Raw genomic sequence first — 20,637 nt, forward strand, 5'->3', positions numbered from 1 at the left:
GGCTGGCCTGTATGATTCTTCAGTGTTGCAGTGCCCAATAACATGAAAAATACTGAGCTCTAAAGTTAGGAGGAATTTGAGTAACTTCAATTGTTAATCTTCATTCAAGAGCTATTTTTGTTCCTACTCTCAAGCAATTGCTGACATTGGTAGATTTCCAAAATTGAATGGGAATAGAGAGCATCCATTGCATTTTTCAGGCCCTACTGAAGAGTGGTAGACTGATAAAATGGCAGAGTTGTTAGCCATTGCGTGCATAATTTTTAAGATTATGTTATGCAAAACTTTATCTACTTCTCAAGTTATCTTTATCTAGTTATTAATAAAAACCCTTTCTATCACTCTCAATTTATTTTAGAAGTGTGAAAACATTTTTGCTGGGGTAGGGGAATAGAAAGTCAGCTAAAAAAAAATACACTTGTCTGACCAGCTACAATTTATGTGTATATTGTTTGCTCTGAAGAGAGTATGGGGCAGGCCTCTGTTATTAGGAGTTGCTGTCATGCTGATGATGGAGGCAGAGGGTTTCATCAGCCATGGTAAGCAATATCTTTATGGTGACTGCAGTGTGTAGCAGTGCTTTTTTTGTTTGGGGGATTCTCAAAATAGGTCAGCCTGTTACAGGTCTGTGATGTGGTGACATTTAGTGGACCGGAAGATAGGTATCATCTATTAGGTTGAGTCCATAAAGATATTAAAAGAACATACTTGTGGCTGGATATGTGTTTTGTTCTTGTGACTACTAATATTACAGTAAACAGCAAAAGCTCTTAGTTCTTAGTGTACTCGTAGGATTATTCTCATTGATATCAATGGGATTACTTGCGATTAAAGCTAAGCATGCATATAATTCTAGTGTTCGGGTTTCAGATGAATTTAACAGCAAGAGAAAGGAAAGAAAAAAAATGTATTTTTTGTGTCATGCATTATATGGCACTGTTTTATATAGATATTTTAATACAAACCTTTTCTAGATGTCTGATCTGTGTGTACAGCAAAGAAGAGTGGTTGTAATAATACCTACTTCTTACGTTGCATTTATCATCAGTAGGTCTGAGAGTACCTTACAGAGGAGAGAGATTTCTCTTGTTCTGGAATTGGGAGGAATGACAGGGAAAGGGGATGTGGCTTGCTTGGTTTAGGTCACCCAGTAAACTTCTGGGAGAAAGTAAGAATACAGCCTGGGAATACAGCTTTCCTGCATCTGCCCAGCCCAGCTCTGCATTCCTTTGGCCCTTTGAAGAAGAAAGTGCTTGTAGAAAGGACTGCAGTAATTGGCAGGCAAATTCAGGGGCAGATGTAGTAATTAAGAAAATGTTTCAGAACATTTTTCTGTTATTGTCCATCGTCACTTTCATTTGTATTACAGCAAAGGCTTGGAAGCCACTCCTGGCATTAAAGTTCACCTGCAAAGCACTTGTGAATCTATCAAGTGAGGTAGAGAAGCCTCTTCACTCTGTAGGTGACACAGCAAAAACAAAATGAGCAGCATAAAAGAGGGAAGGGAATGCGCTGAGATCATTTGGCATGTGTCAGCTCCCTGCCCTGTCAGCTACACCTCTTGTGATTAGCTCTGAGTAAAGTTTCTCCCAAAATGCAGGTATGGATGAGTAGTCCTCCTGTTTTTTTTAATGAAACGTGGAAAGCTCTCAATTTTAAAAAGTGTAGGAGTCAGCGCAAAACAGCAATGTCTTTGTATGAAATAGGTGTTTAGGCAGAGTCTCAGTAGTTGGTGTTCAGCTGCTTAGCCATGTGGAGACTTTACTCTGGTGGCTTTATTGTTCTACAGGGAAGCCAGGGGACACTCTTTGTGGTCCACAGGGACCTGGTAGAGTTCAACTCTGATAGCTTTAGTGTTTACATGGGTGTTAAGTCAAAAAAGTGGTGGAGGATGTATTTCATGCCTTTTTTTCCCCTCTTTGAGTTAGTACCATTTTTAGCTTTACTCAGGGTTATTTTCTCCAGCCTGTGTTCAGGCACAGACTGGTGCTATAGCAATAATATTGTTTGATCCCATGGAAAATTAGGATCTGGGAATTGCTGATAGCTCCATGCCATAGCTCATTCTCCTGAGTGCTCATCTAAAATTGGACTTCACTCCAAAGTAATTGACAGTTGCTTGTTAAAATGCTCATCTCTTCTTCTACCACCATAGAAAAATTCATTTTCAAAAATTGTTATTGAACATTAAAACCTGAAAGAAGTTTTGGGGACTGTTTGTGGCTCTTTTTGCTTTAGTCATACACTAATTAGCCACATACAAACAGCCTTTTGGTTAAAGAATAGCTGTGATGAGACTGCAGTTATGTGGGATTGTTTATTTACCCACCAGAAGTTTCACAAGGCCCTCTATAATTTGCTCCAGAGTAGTTCCTGGACACTTAACATTAGAAGTAAGGGTGGTTTGTCTTTTTCTTTTTTTTTTTTTTTTTTAAGGGGATATTTTTTTAAAATAAAAAGTGGAGCCTTCATGTCTTTATTTTTTTCAGGTGCTCAAAAATGGGCTCAGTTTTTTCCTGGATAGTTTCAGCATTAGTAGTGTAGTATCCAAATTACATCCAAATGTAATTTGGCTCTCAGCTGTCACCTATAGAAATCAGTTGTCTGATGCAAAGCACTTATAATAGGCAAGGTCCACCATTTAAACTGGCTGCACAAATCACTATTTTTTTCCTTCAAAATTGAAACGATACAGGTTATCTGAGGGCAGAGTTTCAAACAAAACAAGCCAGGCCGAGGACTTAGCTTCTCACAGATCTCTGGGACTCCATCTCAGAAGTGTTATTTGCCTTGGTTTTTCCTCTTCAGACTAGCAACCAAATCCGAACCACAAAGGGTGACTACAGACAGAGAACAGGACAAAATGGTCATTCATACCCATGCATGTATGTCACAGCACTTCTGATTCAGTCCCCCACAGGATGGAGAATGTCATGTATTAAAAACAGATTTTCAGATTCTTCCAGTACCTCTCATGGTTTTATATTAATTTTGTGAGGTGGTTTTCTTGTAGGTATGGAGTTGCAGGCTGTGGAGAGCAACCTCACTGTGACAGGAGTCAGGACTGCTGTGGACTCTGGAGTTAGTAGGGTTAAGTTGCAGAAGTATGTTTTAATAAACGTTTTCCTTTCTGCTTAGGTATCAATGCTGGAGACAGTGTATCTGTTACAAGTGCAGTCATTTATTATTATCCATCACTGTATATAGTAAAGGTAATTGTTTGGCAGGTGTAACACAGCATCTGGCCGTATCTCGACATAACTATATCAGCTTCAGCTTTGGCAGCCAGCTGGAAAACCAGAATTTAATCAGAAAGCGCAGGCAGAGAAACCTGCATATAAATGTAAACCGATGCAGCTGTATGGTTCCAATGGCATTTAAAAGCCAGGAAGAAAAGCCCGCACTGGCTGTTTCCAAGGTACAGTGGTCCCGGTCAGGATGAGAGGCTGTCTTCTGCCAGCCAGCCTCTGGGAGAGTTCGTGCCTCAAAGGTGTAATTCGCCTACCAGAGCCTGTATGCCTGCCAGGGAGCCATGGCCTGGGTTGCGATAGCCGGAGAGATGGGTGTGAGAGATGGAGAGATGCTGGGGAGGGTTGATACCTAAGACTGTAAAGGACAACTCTCAAGGAAAATGTATGTGGCTGCTCTACAACTTCTAGGTGCTGTTGTTTTCCTCTGAAACGTGGGGGCTGTAAATGGTCTCGGCAGTTTTTGAAGAAAATTTCTGACTCTCATTTTATCTTCAATTAATGTTTTAAAAAGAAGTAACAAAGAGGGTGTTGGGGGTTGCCTTCCTGACTGTCTCTTTCTTGCAGAAGGACTTGGCTTTTATCTCTAGGTTGCAGCAAAGGCAGAGCAAAACCACAAACTCCCACTCCAGCATGTTAGCATTCAAACAATTACTTTCTTTGCCTTCATGTCTGTTTTTCTTTTTTCTTCAAGCTCTGCCTTCAGTTAGGATTAGTGAGGCCTGTGTCGGGCCTACTTCCCGAAGGTACTTCGACACATACAGAGGTTAAAGTGCCTAAGTGGTTTCCTGCAGAACAAAGGCTATTTATGCCTTTGAATAGGCTGCTAAATTGGAACATTTGTGCAGTTCTTCCCTTTTAAAAAACAACACTAACAAAAGCCACGCTGTTCAGCTTCTGCTTTCTCTGCTCCAGGGAGATGCGTCTTGCTTAAGAGCAGACAATGAGAGTAGGATGTACCAACACCCCGAGTACAGCATCTGGCAGGTGTCTGGGTATTTGAAATCAAAGATGTAGGGGTGGAAGGAACCTCAAGTTTTCAACTTGTTGATTTTTACGGTGACTGCTGCCATCTCTCCGGTGTTCCCCTAAAAACTTCTGTTGAGGAAGATGCTGCAAGTCTCATCTCAGGGCTTTGCTGCTGTAACAGAGAAAATGTTTTCTAGGATGTCTAATCCACAAGTCTGCTCAAAGGGAGCTCTGGAAGACTTCTTCAGTCCAGCCTGGCTTATGTTAGGGATAAATATCCAACAGCCTGAAAGCGGCAAGGCTGCGCAGCTCCGTGACCCTTGGTCCAGCCAGTATTGAGGCTGAAAACGTATTCCCAGTCAGCACGTGCCCACAGAGCACACGCATACACCACGTATACGCACATGTATGTGGCCAGCCACACAGATCACAGGCAGAGCGCTCACAGAAACACAGACAAGAGCAGCTTCATCTTGATCCCCTCTCTGGCTGAGCAGGATAAAGGTCTGCTAGTGAGATTATATATATATGTACTTAGGTACAAGGTGGATTCCTCCAGCAGCCAGGCTCAGACACTCAGTCTGCCCAGTAGCTGCCTCTGAATCCCAGTCTCCCCAGTTGCTGGCACCTGGCCATAGGAGTCCCACTTTACTCATCAGACTAGTGGGAGATGTGTGCCAGGTCAGTGGGGATTGTATTGTGTATTTTTAAGCATCAGGAGGGAAATGACAACATGTGTCGGCACTCAGGTTTGGTAGAGTTATAGATTTAATGTAAGCAAAATTCTGACAGGTACGGAAGGGGGTGCTGGAGAGAGTGAAAATTGCTGAAAAATTACTGTGGTAATGAAGTGGTTCAACTGTTGAGTATGCAAAAGTGAACTAGCCTTGACAGCAGTATTTTCAGATTTAGTACTCATCTGCGAGGTTTCTGCTACTCTTTAAGGTACGTGTGGCAGTAAAATGGTAGTCGCTTGAAGTGGCACACTTAAAAAGACCAGGCTGGGAGTGCTTCAGGAAAGCCTCCCACATCCGTGTTATGCTATTGTAGTGAAATTAATTGTGAAGTATTTTGATGTCTGATGTGAATCACTCATTCATATCTGTGGGAATGAGACTCTGAAAACTGCAGGAAGAATGCATGAGGCTTACTGAAATTCTCTATATATCATGAGAGAAAGTACCCGTTCTCATCCTGTACTGTCTAGATATGCCATGAAAAATTTTTTTGAAAGGGAGGTAGTCATTTTGCCTTCTATCTTGCCTGTACAGTGGCTTTGCGTGGCCTTAGCGATGTCTCATGAAGGAGAGGTAAGCCTTGCTTCCCTTAAGCTTACCTCAGTGAGCGTTAGCGGTTTTGAGATGTAGGGGCTGAAGTCCCACTGTGATTGCACTGCGGGGGGAACACATTTGCTGGGTGACCGATTCCTTTGGGCATACTCCATAGCTTGTTTTGCTGCTGAATATTCCTGTTTTACTGCTAAATTTCACAAGAATACTTGGGTATAAAGCACTTTTTTTTGCTACCGAGTAGTGTAGATCTATCCAACAGAGGAATTAAGCAGCAGAAGCACAGACAGCTTGACAGAGAGCAGAGGGGTGACAGGACAATGATATATCGGTGTAGGATAAATGATCCTCTTCAGCTAGATGCCTTTCTCGGCTCTGCCTGTGTGTCATGCAGGGCTCATCTCCCTTTAGTAAGAGGAGCCACTTGTACTGGCCGTCAGTGGGAAAAAGCTCCCACACCAGTCGGCAGCCACCATGCCCCCCACCCTGGTTCAGAGTTCAGAGGGAGCCCTTGGTGGGGCTGGCAAGGCTGGCAGGGCTGCCTGCGACCACACCGGGGAGGTTGCTGCTGGGCAGTGGGAAGCAGTCCTCAGTCAGAGTCTGTGAGCACAAAGGACATCCCTTTCTAATCTTCTCACCAGCCCCTTTGCTTTCATACAGCCGGTTAAGAAAGGGTGGAGAAAATGCTTTTGGACACTGGCTGATGCAGTGTTATATCACTTCCTGTACAATTTTTTCAGTACGACAGGAGCCAAAGTTCAGCAGCCTTGAAGATGCCTCTGAAATCTTTTTGTCAAAGCTTTAACAGAGGTCACCAATTTTAAGAAAAAGGCATGGAAGGCAGGCACAGCAGTTTACAGTTTGGTCTTCCTCCTTCATCATTTTTGTACTTGAAAGAGAACTGTAGCTGTTATCCTCATGTAAAGGTTTGAAATAAGGAGTAAATTTTCATCTATTTATCTGGACTCTTAGATGAGTATTCTCTATTCTGCTCTTACCTGGTTCATGACAGTTCCAAAAACCATCTAATTTACTCTTCTCCCTGAGCGGCTGCACAATTCGTTGTGTGACCAAAATGAGGGTAATAAAAAGCTGCAACAGGAATGCATACATAACGATTTTTCTCATAGCTACGTGCATAAGCAAAGGTTCTATAATGTACATTTAGTAGCTGTCTCCTTCCATGTCGATACATTATTAACCTGCAAACCCTTGACCTGGACCGAATGGCTGGTTGCTATGGCAACGGGTTGCATAGTAACAGGTTTTGTTCTTAGGTTGAAATAATCTTGCTTCTCTTAAATGTGACTTTTGAGGACGTCAGAAGTTGTTCATCAGATGAAACTAGGGAAGTTTTTTCAAAGGAGAGGCGAGAAGGTTGATGTTCAGCAACCTGAGCATCTGCTGAGAGATATTCTTTGTTCATGGCAGTGAAGAAGGTAGTCGGCTCCCCCTCCTTCTCCACTTCATTGAAGCAGAGGTCAGCAGCTCACCAGAAAAAAAAAGCAGCTCTTGGAAACAAGATGACTGTAGGAGCTTCATGGGAATTTGTCTGCTGTGTGACTCCCAGTCCTGCTAAAGGCAGTAGGTAAATATTAACAGCTTAACTCCAGTAACCTTGAAAGTTTCTGAACTTAAAGTAAGCCCCTGATCTTACTTAAAGTAAGTCCTGCTCTCCAGCTGGACTGCTTCTAAACCTCTGCTGACCTGGTCCTGATTCACACTGGAGCCCTTTATGAATCTAAATTTTAAAGAATTACAACCATATGCTTCAGAAGAGCACTTTCTTGGCTTTTTGATGGCTCTGCTTGGCAAGGTCCTATGGGAGAGTGACCTGGGGGGCAGAGGAGCTGAGGTTGATCTACAGGGCTGACCTCCCCACAGCACAAGCAGCCCACTCCAGTGTGCTGCAAGCAGAGCCAAGCATGGCAGAAAGCCAGCGTGGATCAGCAGGGACCTCCTGACTGAGCTCAAACACAAAAAGAAAGTGCACAAGCTGGGAGGGACTATCCACAAGGAACACAGAGACAGTGACCAAGCTTGCAGGGACAAAGCTCGGAAAGGCAAAGCTCAGCTGGAGCTGAAACAAGCTATGGGAAGGGTTTACTCTGGGTATGTTGGCAACAAAAAGGCAGCTGAGAAAATATGAGCCTGCTGCTCAGTGGGGCCAGGGTGAAGGAAATTATAGGTACTTTATGCTTATTTTTGCTTCAATTTTCACTAGTAAGGTCTGTCCTCAGACCTCCTGGGTTTCTGAGTCTGCTAACAGAGTCTGTGAGAAGGTAGAGTTACCCACAGTAGAAGACAGTGATATAGCTCTTGAGCTAATTGAACGTACAGCAGCCCCTTGCACCAGACAAGGTGCGTCCAAGGGCCCTGAGGGACTTGGTTGATGTCACTGTGAAGCCCCTTGGTGATCAGGGGAGGTTCCTGGTGACTGGAAAAGGGCAAATATTGTGCTCATCTTCAGTACTGGTAAATGCCTTAACCACGTGGATGATAGGATGGAGTGTGGCTTTGGCAAGTCTGTGGATGAAATCAAACTGTGGGGAGTGGACAGTACACAAGAAGGGCCTGGGCAGGCTGGAGAAATGGCAGACAGGAACATCATGAAGTTAAGGCAAGGCAAATGTACAGTCCCTTCTCTAGGGTGGAATAACCCTGTGTGCCGGTACAGGTTGGACACTGCCTAGCTGGAAAGTCAGAAAGTGCCCTGCAGATGCTGGTGGACAAGTTGAACCTCAAGCCACAGTGTGCTCTTCTGGCAAAGAAGGCCAGCCAGGTCCTGGACTGCATTAGCAAGAGTGTGGCCAACAGGACCTGGCTATACTTGCAGTGCTGTGTCCAGTTTTGTGTACCCCGGTACAAGAAATAAGTTAAATACAGGAATGAGTGTGGTGGAGAGCCACCGAGGTGGTCAGGGGACTGGAGCAGATGAATGAGGAGAGGCTGAGGGAACTGGGCTTGTCCAGCCTCCAGAAAAGGAGGGTAAAGGATGGTATTATTGCTGCCTATAGCTTTCTGATGGGAGGATGTAGAGGTGCTGGAGTCACACTCTTTTGGGAGATGTGCAGTGAAATGACAAAAGACAACGCAGGAAACTGAGTAGATACTGAGAAGAAGTTCTTGCTGTGAAGATGGTCAAACGCTGCAGCAGGGGCCCTGGGAGGTTGCTGGATTCCCTTCCATGGGGACAGTCAGAACTACGTGTGAACCTGGTGTGACTGAGTGGGGTTTGGATTGGGTGACCTCCAGGGGCTCCTGCCAGCTGAGATCATTGTGCAAGTCTCAGTCTCTTTTCTCTTTGGCCAGAGAGAAAATTGAAGGTACCTGAGAGCCCAGACCAGGACTCTGCCGGTGGGTGGAACTGAAAATGGGTTGTGTGGTTATGTTACCCTCCTTTCCCCCTCTCTGCCTCTGCGCTATACATCTCTCTTCCCTGGTAAGCAGTGTCGTCATGTTATACCCCAAATATTTGGTAATGACATGTCACTGTAATCCCCCTAGAGAACTCTTCCAATGTCATTCATTTCTTCTTTTATATTAAACATGCTGCTGTGTGTTTTACCCTTGTACCCTTTTGGCATGTATAAAGTAAGCAGGGTTCAGCACCAACAGGAATATATACATAGGCAGGAGCTTATAGAAAACAAAATCCAGACATGATGTGTGATTGGATTTCTTTTTTTCTTTGTGCCAGTTGATGTAATTTCTTAGCAGCTGTCAACCTCTAGCACTGTCAGAACAGTCATTTATGGCTGTGCTGCTGCACTGTGATCCCGTCAGACAAAAGTCACACGGAGGAGTGAAGTAGGGTTGTCCATTTTTCCATTTAAGTTTCAGAAGGATTTGAAGGGCTGCAGCCAGGTAGTGGAAGCAATTGAAAGAGTTCACTCGGGTGAAGGGATCGGCAGTGCAGGAAGGAAAACACCGAAACAGAAGAAACAAGGTTTGAAGGGATGCTGTTGTAGGACGGAAGGAAGAAAAAAATGCAGAGGGGCTGACGGCTTGGTTTTAGGCTGTTTATCCTGTAAATCTTAAAATTATTTTACAAAGTGTTGCTAGTCCTCACGGTGGTGGAACAGTGCAAGTTTGAAAGGTTATACTGGTTGCCCAGTGCTTCTGCAAATCAATAGCAAATCATAAAACGGAAAGAATTTATTACCAGTGGCCCAGCAGCTTGGCCACTAAGTGCAATACCTGGCTTGTCCTCCATATGATACAATTGTGGCAGGAATGTACTTTGGGGAGATGTAAATCTTGGACATGCCTGCTTGTCATTAAAGAGATGGCAGAGCTTTCTTCATGCATGGAAACATCAAGCAAGCATCTTGACCAAATTATCAGATGGTTGGTTGCATCTTGACATTGTAGGAAGTGCCTGTGGTTACATGGGGGAAGAAAAGATGCTCTTTGCTTCCTGCCCCAAAGTATTCTGGCTATGCTACATTGCACTGCGAACGTCCGTGTGGCAACCCGGGGCAGGCTGTGCTGCAGATGCTCAGGAAGTCAGCAGGGTTTATATAAAGCTCTGCTGGGTTTGCAGAACCTTTTGGCTCCTTTCCAGTGTGGAAGCAGCGATATAAATAGAAGAATGTCTCACTTTTGAAGTCTACCTTCTATTCACGGAAAGGAAGAATTTTGTGCCGGAGCTGTGATATAATAGCTTTTAAATACAAGTCTCAAGACCGGTCCTATGACAGGCTGAAGCGCTTGACCACATTTCAATGGGATGCGAGTGAGCTCGGTAGCCTATAGCATCACATCTCTGTTAACTGCTTGCTGACATCTGAATAAGGTTTGGCTGCATGAAAGGAGGGTTCAAGAGTAATCTATCCTCCCACCTCCCCTCCCAGATGCTCCTCTCCCTGCTAAAAAGAAAAAAAAAAAAAGTTGCTTTTTTTTTTTCCTTCAGTCAGATTAACAAAATGTTTGGGACAGTGGTGGTTGGAGTTGGAATTGCTGGCTTAGCGCGAATCCGAGACTTGATGAATCCGATGCCTTCCAGCCCTTCTGAGCACCTGAAACTCTTTGGATTTGTATCCAGGTTAGAAATCTCATCTTAGCATGTTTAATATGTATATTGTAATGTTTCTTCTGATGCACATGCCTTTCCATGTGGAGGGCTATTATTTGAGGGGGGCAGAGGATGAATATCCAGAGTTTTATATTTCTTTTATAATTAAGGCTGTCTGAAAAGGGAAGGTTTATGCAAACATGCCTGTCATTCTGAGTGGCAGCTAGGAAATGAGCACAGAAAGCTTTGTAAGAGGGAACAAATAGGTTACCTTCGTGAGATACCTTGCAGAAATGACTAAAATAAAAGCTGAGAGATGTTCTTGCTGTAGGATCTGTGTGATAAAAAGGAATGCAGTTCTGTCTGACTGAAATTTCCTATAGGTTTAGGATGGTACAGACAATAATTACACTAATGAGCTAATGTCTGCATGATGTTTGTAGGAATGTTTAAAACAAAGGTTTAAGAAATTTTACAGAGCTTTAAAATATTTTTTTTTTTTTAAAAAACACGTGTTGTAAAGCTCCTAATATTACAACTTCATCATAAAATTCTGATTTATTTATTTTTTTTTTTAAACCAGGTACTGAACCTGTAGATGTCTTTAAAGAAAATCTCATAATTTAGTACGTACATTAAGGTTGGTTCTTAGAGAGCAAGAGTTTTTCTCACTAGCTTGGAGCTGTGGAAGTTTAGTGTATACCTCCCGCTGAGCATTCCTGCTAGACTGTCTGCCCCATAACAGCAGGGCATAAAGGTTTTAAATAGTTAGGCAGTACATGTATGGATCTCAGACTGTGAATTTATTTTTCCAGATATATTTAAATCACGTAGTCAGGGTTGTTCAAGACTGAAAGGACCTATTAGGTCACCCAGTTTATCTCCCTGCCAAATACACTCTTGGTTTCCTGATGCCTTTGCTAGCACTACAGCTAGCCTTGAACAACACTGAAGATAGGGTTTCCACTATTTCTGTTGAGAAACAGTGCGGTCGAAATGCACGGTTCACAAACAGCATGCTTGGATATGTTGCCTTGCTCTTTGCATTCCAGTCACACACAAACATCACCTGTCTTTGCTTTCAAGTCCTGCTTGTGGTCTACCCTTATGCCCTCTGTCACCCATCCTAACATTGTCAAGGTGTCCGCTCCAGGCTTTACTGATGCAAAGAGCTTTTGGGGGGAGTGTGCATGTTTCATTTTCAGGTGGAGCTGTGCTCAGGGTGGTGGCCAAGAGAGCCTTCCCCTTAGCACTGACATGGTGTGTATGTTGCAAGGTGTGAGCCATCATAGCCAACCATCTGCTTTGTCCCTCTTCTGCTTGTCCCTTCTTGTACTTGTATGTGGCACTGCCAACTCAAGTGCTTTTGCCCATGTTGTCTAGCATGTTGGGGAGAAGTTCTCCCATAGGAGCAACTGTCTTCCTTCAAGTTGCTCTTTTAAAGTGGCTCTTTCATAATGGTGCTTATTAAAAAACAAAACATCAAAACTAAAAAAAGCAAAATCAAAAAGCACTTTACACTTCAATAGGAGGATGCCTTCTGTACTGATACCACCTACACACCGACCCATCTGTTTTGTTCTTTTGCGCACTCCACTTCTGTCTGTAAGTGCTAATGCCCTTCCTGGGTAACAAGCTGCCTCTGTTCTACCCTGGTTGAGCTCAGTGAGACAGTGGTCCATGGGAACAATTTCTAAGTGCTGCTGCACAATATGCAGTTGGGAAGAATGGACTGTGACAGTTATGCTCTGGTTGTATTTATGCTAAACACTCAGGAGAAGTTTTGGCAATATTAATGAGGCCAAGCAGATTAGCCTGGAAGATGCTCTAAGAAGCAAAGAGATCCATGCAGCCTTCATCAGCACAGAGAACAGAAGCCATGAAGAAACCATCAGGTACTGTGAGGTGTTTTTTTTTCCCTTTTCCCACCCTTTCCCCTGTAATTTAGAAGCATAGAGGAGCTGTGTAAAGCTGTTGCAGGAGCGGATGTGGACGCTGGAGAAGAGACTGCCAGACTAGAAGCCCAAAGTGAATGACAGTGAGTTCCCCAGAGCACCCAATAAGCCCTGGAAGAGAGTAGGGTTTAAGATGCATTCATTTCCCAAGTAATTCCAGTTGTGTACCTCTAGGCCTGTGTTTGATGGACAGGCATCTTAAAACAGGAATCAAAGCCTTTCCTCACAGTTTATATAGAGGAAGGGCACTCTGGTGCCCCAGTCCAGCCACTCAAGTGTCTGGAAGTTAGAAATTGCAGTGCTCAACGCTGCAGCATTTTAGTGACTTGCTGTAGGTAAGTGAGGGAATTCTGTGGGAAAAGGAGAATTAAAACCCAGCCGTCCTGGTGTTTAAATGTGTGATGTAGTCACCACACCATCCTTGCTAGGAGACTTGCCATTTATTTCTGTTACTCCGCATTGTGCGTTTCTCCATATGGGGTTGAGTGTGGGAATGAGAAGCAGTTTGTGCAGTGGAGAGATGATTATGTTGATATACTTTTTTAAAGACTGGTCTTGTATCCCTTTCAGAATGTTTTTAGAAGCTGGGAAACATGTCCTCGTTGAGTACCCCATGGCTTTGTCTGCAAAGGCAGCCCATGAACTCTGGGAGATGGCTGAGCAGAAAGGTAACACATTTGTTCTCAAGGGTGTAAACAGTATTACCTATCGGGTAGCACCAAAGGTATCAAACTCAAAGGCAGGGCTCCAGTCTACTATTAATCATGACATACATGACATGCCTGTCTTGGAGATGTGTCAATCTAGGATTTAAGATGTGTGCCAATGGGAGAATAAACACACAAATACTAATGCTAAGAGTAAGGTACATTTGCTCTGACAAAAGCACTGGTCTCTGCTTGTGACACTGAGAATGCAGTTAGAGGAGGGAACTTATGTCGCAGTGATAGTAAAGCACTTAATGAGTGTAGCTATTGGACTTGTGCACTTCCCTGTCTTCTCTCTCCCTGAAAATAAAACAAAACAGCTCCCCTAGCTTCTAGCGTTTGTGGTGTACTGGTCACACACAGTTGCTCATGCTATTGTAGGCCAGCAAGGCATCCCTGTCTGAAAGACAGCTTGTCTCTAAGCAAAATCTCTTTATTTCTGGCAAGTGTGTGGTCCCATCTCTGCGGTGCCAAGGGTCAGAAGCTGGCGGTTCAGTTGAGGCCAGTGGGGATGTGTGGGGCTGCAAGGAAAAGAACAGTGCTGGGCAGGAGCAGAGTACAAATCATTTGGACAAGTTGCACTATTTATACCACTACTCAAAAATTTCCTTTGTGATGTTTGTCCTAAAACACCGGAGGTATAGGATTTCTGCTTTGCTGTTTCCCTGTACCAATGCTATTTAACTGCCTTGTTGCTCGCCAAATGGATTCCCATTTAGCAGAATTTATGCCTCGCCTCTTGAAGCAGCAGCAGTTACTGTCAGCAGCCTAAACTGACTCTCCTGGAAACCTTCCAGAAAAACACATATTGAATGAGGACCACATTCAGTGTGTATTGGATAGCCTCTATTCCAAAGTAGCCCTATTAATTGCAGTGAAGGGAGGTACTCTAACATATTTTTACAATCTGGGTCTGAGTATTACGCTATTTTTTCCCCCTCATTTTTCTTTCCTACTACCCTGGGAGGAAGACTGCAGAACAAGGAAATATGGGGGGAAAGAGGCCAAGAATTAATCCGTCTTTTACTTTGAAGACTCATGTTTCAGCCTTAGTTGGGTATTGGGTTTCATTACAGAGTTTCTGTTAAACATAGTGGCTACTGTTCCTGTAGTCTCTATATTTGTTGTCTCCTGAAAATTCTTAAGCCAGATTGATGCCTCAGTGCAGGGCCTGTGTTTGATTTTCTTCCTGACATCATTTTGCCAGCTATGCGTGAGAACATTTCTAAGTGAGTTCCCGCTGGTGGCTGGTGAAGCCTTTACTCCTTAGATGTGCATTTGATTCACACAGAAAGCTCTTATTTAATCTGCCTTGATTTCTGGTGTGTTGTTTGTTTTGTTTTTTTTTTTGTTGTTGTTGTTTTGTTTTAATGGCAGATAAAGTACTCCATGTGGAGCACATTGAACTTCTGACTGAAGAGTACAAGCAGCTGAAAAAAGAGGTGGCTGGGAAGGACCTCGTGAAGGGAACATTGCATTTCACAGGTCAGTAGCTGTGAGGAAATCAAAATCTATCTGGATTTGTCTGCCTGCTCCACAGGGATGCCAGTCCTTCCAGGCTTCATTCAGTTCTTTGAGACAAAACTCTGTCTATAAACTGACTAGAGACACAGGTATCATCAGTTCTGGATATTTCCATGAAATTACAGAACTGTCTGGAAAGCACCTTTGCCTTAATAGTTGTCTTCTATGGACTGTTGCTTTGCTAACCTCTTTCTGCTATCTGATGAAGAATGCAAGCCCATGCCTTGTTGTATGGAGGAGGAAGCACTTCTTCATCCCTTCTGTACTTTGGTGGCAGTGACAAATTTCTCATTTATATTCATCTCAGAGAGGAGGATGAGCTCTGAGGAAGTGTCCTGATTTCTAACAGGGACCTTTAGTCTTCCATACTGGTGTTTGGCCGCAGAAGAGCTGGGGAGAGGTTTTCGAGCCATTGTTTTCTCCCTGCTTTATTCCCTTGTCGAATCCACATACAGTCTCCTGCCCTCAACATGTTCTGAAGGGTTTGTTGTATATGTACTTTGTGCAGCCTTCTCTGTCATAGCTCACCAACCGATTTATTTCAAGGTTGACCATGTTTGTTGACTGTCCTACTCAGTCCATCCACTCATGGCATTTCTACACCTTGGTCTTTAAGCCTGCAACACTGCAGTTTCTTCAGCCTTTCCTATGCAGAGGGCATTGTTCTGTTTCCTATTTCTCAAGACTTTCTGTTGCTGTCATACCAGGTAGCGTCCTTGATGAAAGCAAAACAGGATTCCCAGCTTTCAGTGGAATTGCCCGACTGACTTGGCTAATTGACCTCTTTGGAGACCTCACTGTTACTTCTGCCACCAGAGAAAAGCAGAAGGATAAGAGTTATTCCAGAATGACTGTTCACTTTCAGACAGCAAACAAGAAGTGAGTAATGGCCGTGGCAGCAGATGAGCCAGGCTCCTCGGGTATTGTCTGCAGGAGTTCTGCATCCTCTTTTTCTCTTGTGGAAGCAAAAGGGATGGATGCTGGCATGAAAGTGTACAAGAGAAACAGACCTAAAAGTGCATGCTATAGTAATCACAGTAAAAAGAGACACCACCAAACAATGTCTGCTGAAAAGCACAAGAAGGTTTAAAAGCTCTTTTCTGATGTCTGAATGTAGGAATGGGCCCATAATGCATTTTACCATGCCCAAGACTGAAAGACCCTTCTCTCGCACTCTGAAAAATTGTTCAGAGCCAGTATATTTTTTGTTTAGCATCAGACATTCTAACTGTACATTGAAAGCTAACCTTTCTTCAAAAGTTGAAAATATATGACTGTTTGAAAAGGTAATGCACTAGTTATAATACTTGGCTTATAGCACTATAATTCTTGTGCTAGTATGTAGTACTAGCTGGAGGTTAAGAGAAAATCACACATTTTGAGCAGAAGTATAATAAACTACTGAAAGGCCAACATGCAAAGTTTGCTCTTGACTAATGCCTAATCTGCAGTTCTGAAGTTTCCTCGATTTATCCTGAGTAGCACAACAGTCTGTTTCCTATTTCTTGTCTTTTTGCTTTTGTTGCATGAGTGTGTCAGACTGAGTGAGAATCCAGCAGCCAGGATTACTTGTCATTTTTTTCCAATCATTGCACTATGACTTTCCTGCAGAAAACTTTTGATGATGCATTCTATGATAATGAGTTTGAGCTCCCTTTTATTAGATTATAACAATAGCCTTGCTATAAAATAGTATATTTTTAAATATTATATGACAATGAAGTAAGTCATCAGTGTTTCATACTGTGGATTGAGTACTCAACTTGGTCCAAAGTCTGGAAACTCTCCAGTTTGGTCATTGTGGGCCATCTGCATGGAGGTCATGTCCTTTCAGATAGGTTGAAATTACTTATGATGAAAGTTTCCTGCAACAGATGCAACTTGAGGATTGTCTGACATGAAAAGTACAGATAAGTTACCCAAGCCCTATGTATTTCCTAGGAGGTAGGAATGGTGATGGAACAATTTGTTCCTTTCTCTTCACTCCTGTTTTCATGTTTTCCACATAGCACGCTCTGCCTTTGAGACAGATGACCCCCTCATAGGCATATGACAAGAAGCATATGAGAAGACTAGGGAGAGCAGGGGAAAATAAGACCTCATGGGAGAATATTCTGGCCTAGCTTTGTTTGTAATAAATTACCATTTTGTTGCACCTGTACTGCTAGAATGCTTAAAACAAAACCCCAAGAAACCCAACAACAACAAAAAAAAGAAAAAAGCACCAAACAAGAATGCTTACCTCTTTAAGAATTTTAGATAAATGTTTAGATAATAAAAGTAATAACCTAAAGGACTAGCTATTTGGGGAGTGAACAATCAGGGCTTATTTGAACTGTTCGTTTCACTGCGGGTCTAGTTAAGCATTTTAGCAGCCAGTCCTACAAAGTCCACTGCAGTTTATTGTGGGATTAGCATCTTGTCTTGGCAATCTTCCTCTCTCTTTAAATAAAACATCCTTTCCAATTCCTTTTAAATGCACTTGTAAGAGGGCAGAACTTTGTATACAAACTCTGTTTACCCTCTTAGCAATCTGCCAGTAACATGAGTAGCTGTAAAGTTCTATGTAGAGTGAGATTTTGAACTAATTCCAGCAGGTGGAACTAGCGGGTGGCTTAAACATTTCCCTGGTCCTAGGTAGTCCTTAGTCGCTATATGTGATATTTGCTAGATACAGAACCATTTCTGGATTACTGGTTTTTTTCCTGCTCTATACCACTAACTGATACCTGTTTTTCTTAGCCCACTACTAACCTTTTGTATGGGTCAGTAAATGTTTTGTCACCATAAGCGTTTTAATGACCTCAGGGACAGTCAGCTTTATGTCTCCGGGATAATTTATCCTGTCTGGAAAGTTACATAGCGTTCCTGTATTCTGTTCAGTGGCGGGGCCGTATTTCCTGCTGACCTTCCCCCATTGACGTCAGTGGAGTTACAGCAGTAGCGAATTTGGCCCACTCTCCATCAAGTGAAGTTATGGCCCGGCAGTCATGGTGGTGGTGGTACAGCTCTAATTTGCCCAACCTTGATTTTGCTGAAGGATGGGAAAGGTCTGCATCTTTCCTGAGAGCAATCTCGTCCTTTTTGAAAGACATGATTACACTAACCTTGAGAAATGAGGTTAATTCAGCCTTGGAAAATACAGCAGGTGCAGAATGCAGCAGCCTGTGTTCTGCTTGTTAAGTAGGGATTTGTGCAAAGGCTATAGTCTGTCTCTGCTGTGCAGCCCGCACTGGCTGCTCATCTGTCCCTGGGTGGATTTTGGAGGTGTGTGTTAATGCCTGATGCCCAGCTATCTGAGAGATGACCTCTGCCTCTGTTGTGTTTCCAAGACAGTTGAGCTGACAGCCTTTCTGTGATAAAACATTGAGCAATCCAGGAAAAGCCAAACCTCTACTGACAGCACGGCTGGTTTGGGACTGCAGTTCCTGTCCCAGGATTACAGAGCTTGGATTCAGTAAATGTCAAAAATTAATTTTTTGTGTGAGCTGGAGAGAGAATGATTTGGGCAATGTCTCTTTTGATGTTAACTAGGGGTAGTGTCTAATTGTCTAATTCCCACCCAAGGTAAGGTACCCCTTTTTGATTGCATAGTAAGTAAAAAATATTGGCATTTTCAAAGTGAAAAAGATGATGTTTAAAAGAAATTCAAGACATTTTCTGAATGCATATTCTGACAATAACCATTTGAAGTGATGTTTTTATTGAGATCTAAGCTTACAAAATCTAAGATAGCTTCAAATTTAACATCCATAGAAAAATCACGTAGTGCATGATTTCTGCAGAAGCTGCTGTGTAAAATATTAAGCTCAGTGGACCCAGAATTCTTTCAAGCATGAAACCAGCTTAATTACTCTGCAGGTACAAAGGGTGTTCGCTTCATTTTGGTTTACTGAGCTAGCATAGTCCAACTAGGGCCACTCATTATTTGAGGAAACAGGGAATCAGAAAAGCAGAAACTCTCTTCCAATCTCTGAATAAAATGTAGCTAGGAGAGCTCAATCAGTCTGAAATCTGGAAAGACAGAATAACCATAGAAAGTCAGGGTGGTTTCTTCACTGCAGATAGTGCTTGCTTTGTAAAAAGTCAGTATAAAAGTGGTTTGTTAGTGTTTGGTTAAACTTTCTTTTTCTTCTTTAACTGTCCAACATATTTAATGTGGCTTTATTCAGCTACTAGAAATGCTGGATTTGTTGCTTTTAGGTAAAACTACTAACACTGCTAAATAACTAACTACATCAATGGCCAGATAATACTTTGATGCAAATCTTTAATGAAAATGGGTAAACTATCTATTAAAAATCCAGCAGGCCTTCACAATTTTCTGACATAAAGTAAAAACCTGTTTCTTAAACTACAATAATAATGCTTAAATAATGTGCAGACTTGCGGCATATATATCTTTATAACAAGAAAGGGACTAATTTTAGTGTAGAAGTTGTTGTTAATTAAAAATTAATACGTTTTGGTTACCAATCGAATAGAATCAACCTCTCTTTGGGAAAATAACTTAAAATCCAATTGCAGAAGAAGACAAATCTAGTGGTAAACCCAACATTTTCCTGTTCACTGATCTATGTCAGTCATTTTAATCACTTTGATTAAATTCTGCCTGCTCTGCATGATTGTGCTTCTGGTTCAGTGGCTTCCTCAAGCTAGAGCAGAAGAAGGTATACACTTGAGCCTGATCAGTGGTGTGCATCTGCTCTAGATCACCCCAGGGAGGTGACCCTGCATCGACACTGCCTGTCTTGGATCACACTGCAGACTCCACGCTATTACATGGTGGAGATCTTTGCCTACGCCTGCCCAGTGGATTCTTCATACCTGCTAACCTGAGATAAAGCAGCTTTGAATAACAGTGGCTTGAACCCTCTGTGGCTGTTTGCTATCATAACAACATAAAACCGGCTCTGTTGAGTCAGACCAAAACCCAGCTTGCTCAGTGGCCTGCCTCTGACTGAGGTCAACAGCCAGCACCTCGGGGAAGGAGGATGAGAACACAGAAAAGAGCGAGTGATATGGCCCTCGAGCATCCTTCTGGCCTGCAGTGACACATAGCCTTGGGACTTCCTGAAACATATAGTGTCTTTGCATGTATTAGTCCTCTGAGGATTTTTTCCGGTGCATTCTTGCAGGCTGTGATTTGGGTTTGGTTTTTTTCTCCAGTTGTTTTATTCTGTTCAGTCAGATTCGTCTGGCCATGCTTAATTTGTAGGGGGTGTGTGTGTCCAGGTGAGCAGTATAGGTAAGCGAAGAATAATTGATACGGTGATGTGAATATAGAAACTGGATCCTAAAGCATAAAAGATGAGAGGTGCAGAATCATTAAGCTGAGTGCACTGCAGAATGTGTTCAGGGTAGACTGACAAGGTCTTTCTTTCCAGATCTAATGATATTGAAGATTTAATGGGCAGTACTTGGAGACAGAATTTTTTCTTCCATGCTGTTGATGCCCTCGTAATTTGTGAGTGGCAGACTAAAGTGGGCCATAAAGGACTGTGGAAGGGCCATCAATAACCAAGTAAGAAAAATAATGTGCATGCTCTAAACACAGGCAGTAGTGAGTGCTGATGAATGAGCTGCAGAAAGGTAATGGCACGGTTTAGGCAGTTGATGAAAGAGCAGGAAGGGAGGATTGTGACTGTGGCTGGTGTTGAGGACCATTCCTCAAAGCCTCTGGCAGCATTTGCAGTGTTGCGCCAGGGAGTCTGTTAAGAACCCTGGAGCGATGCAGCATGTCCCATGGCTCCTCTTTCCTCAACCAAGCTGGGAAGTTGGGGAGGAAGGTGCGAGGACTTGTGAGCTATGCCAGTCAATAGCCAACAGCACCAGTGCTTTGCCTGGAGATTGTGTCTATCACATTGGCATAAGACGGGAGTTTGCCCTGATTAAGAAAGACCTGCCTGAGAGCCTATGTAGCTGAAA

General features: G+C 43.0%; 1 protein-coding gene across 9 annotated transcripts in view; it reads left to right on the forward strand.

The window, feature by feature from the left end:
- The window catches only part of BLVRA (biliverdin reductase A), a 41,717-nt gene that overhangs the window by 8,902 nt on the left and 12,178 nt on the right, over nt 1-20,637 (forward strand). For 5 of the 9 annotated variants that reach the window (XR_007508092.1, XR_007508093.1, XR_007508094.1 and 2 more), the window contains exons 2-6: nt 10,422-10,553; nt 12,299-12,418; nt 13,049-13,146; nt 14,563-14,670; nt 15,417-15,588. Coding sequence is in view for 5 of the 9 variants with exons in the window: in XM_049816646.1 (XP_049672603.1) it covers nt 10,435-10,553; nt 12,299-12,418; nt 13,049-13,146; nt 14,563-14,670; nt 15,417-15,588 (617 nt within the window). In the remaining 4 variants the exon portion in view is untranslated. The other 4 variants (XM_049816648.1, XM_049816649.1, XM_049816650.1 and 1 more) reach the window with 4 other exon arrangements.

This window comes from Accipiter gentilis, chromosome 14 (assembly GCF_929443795.1).
Source record: "Accipiter gentilis chromosome 14, bAccGen1.1, whole genome shotgun sequence".
Taxonomy (NCBI): Eukaryota; Metazoa; Chordata; class Aves; order Accipitriformes; family Accipitridae; genus Astur; species Astur gentilis.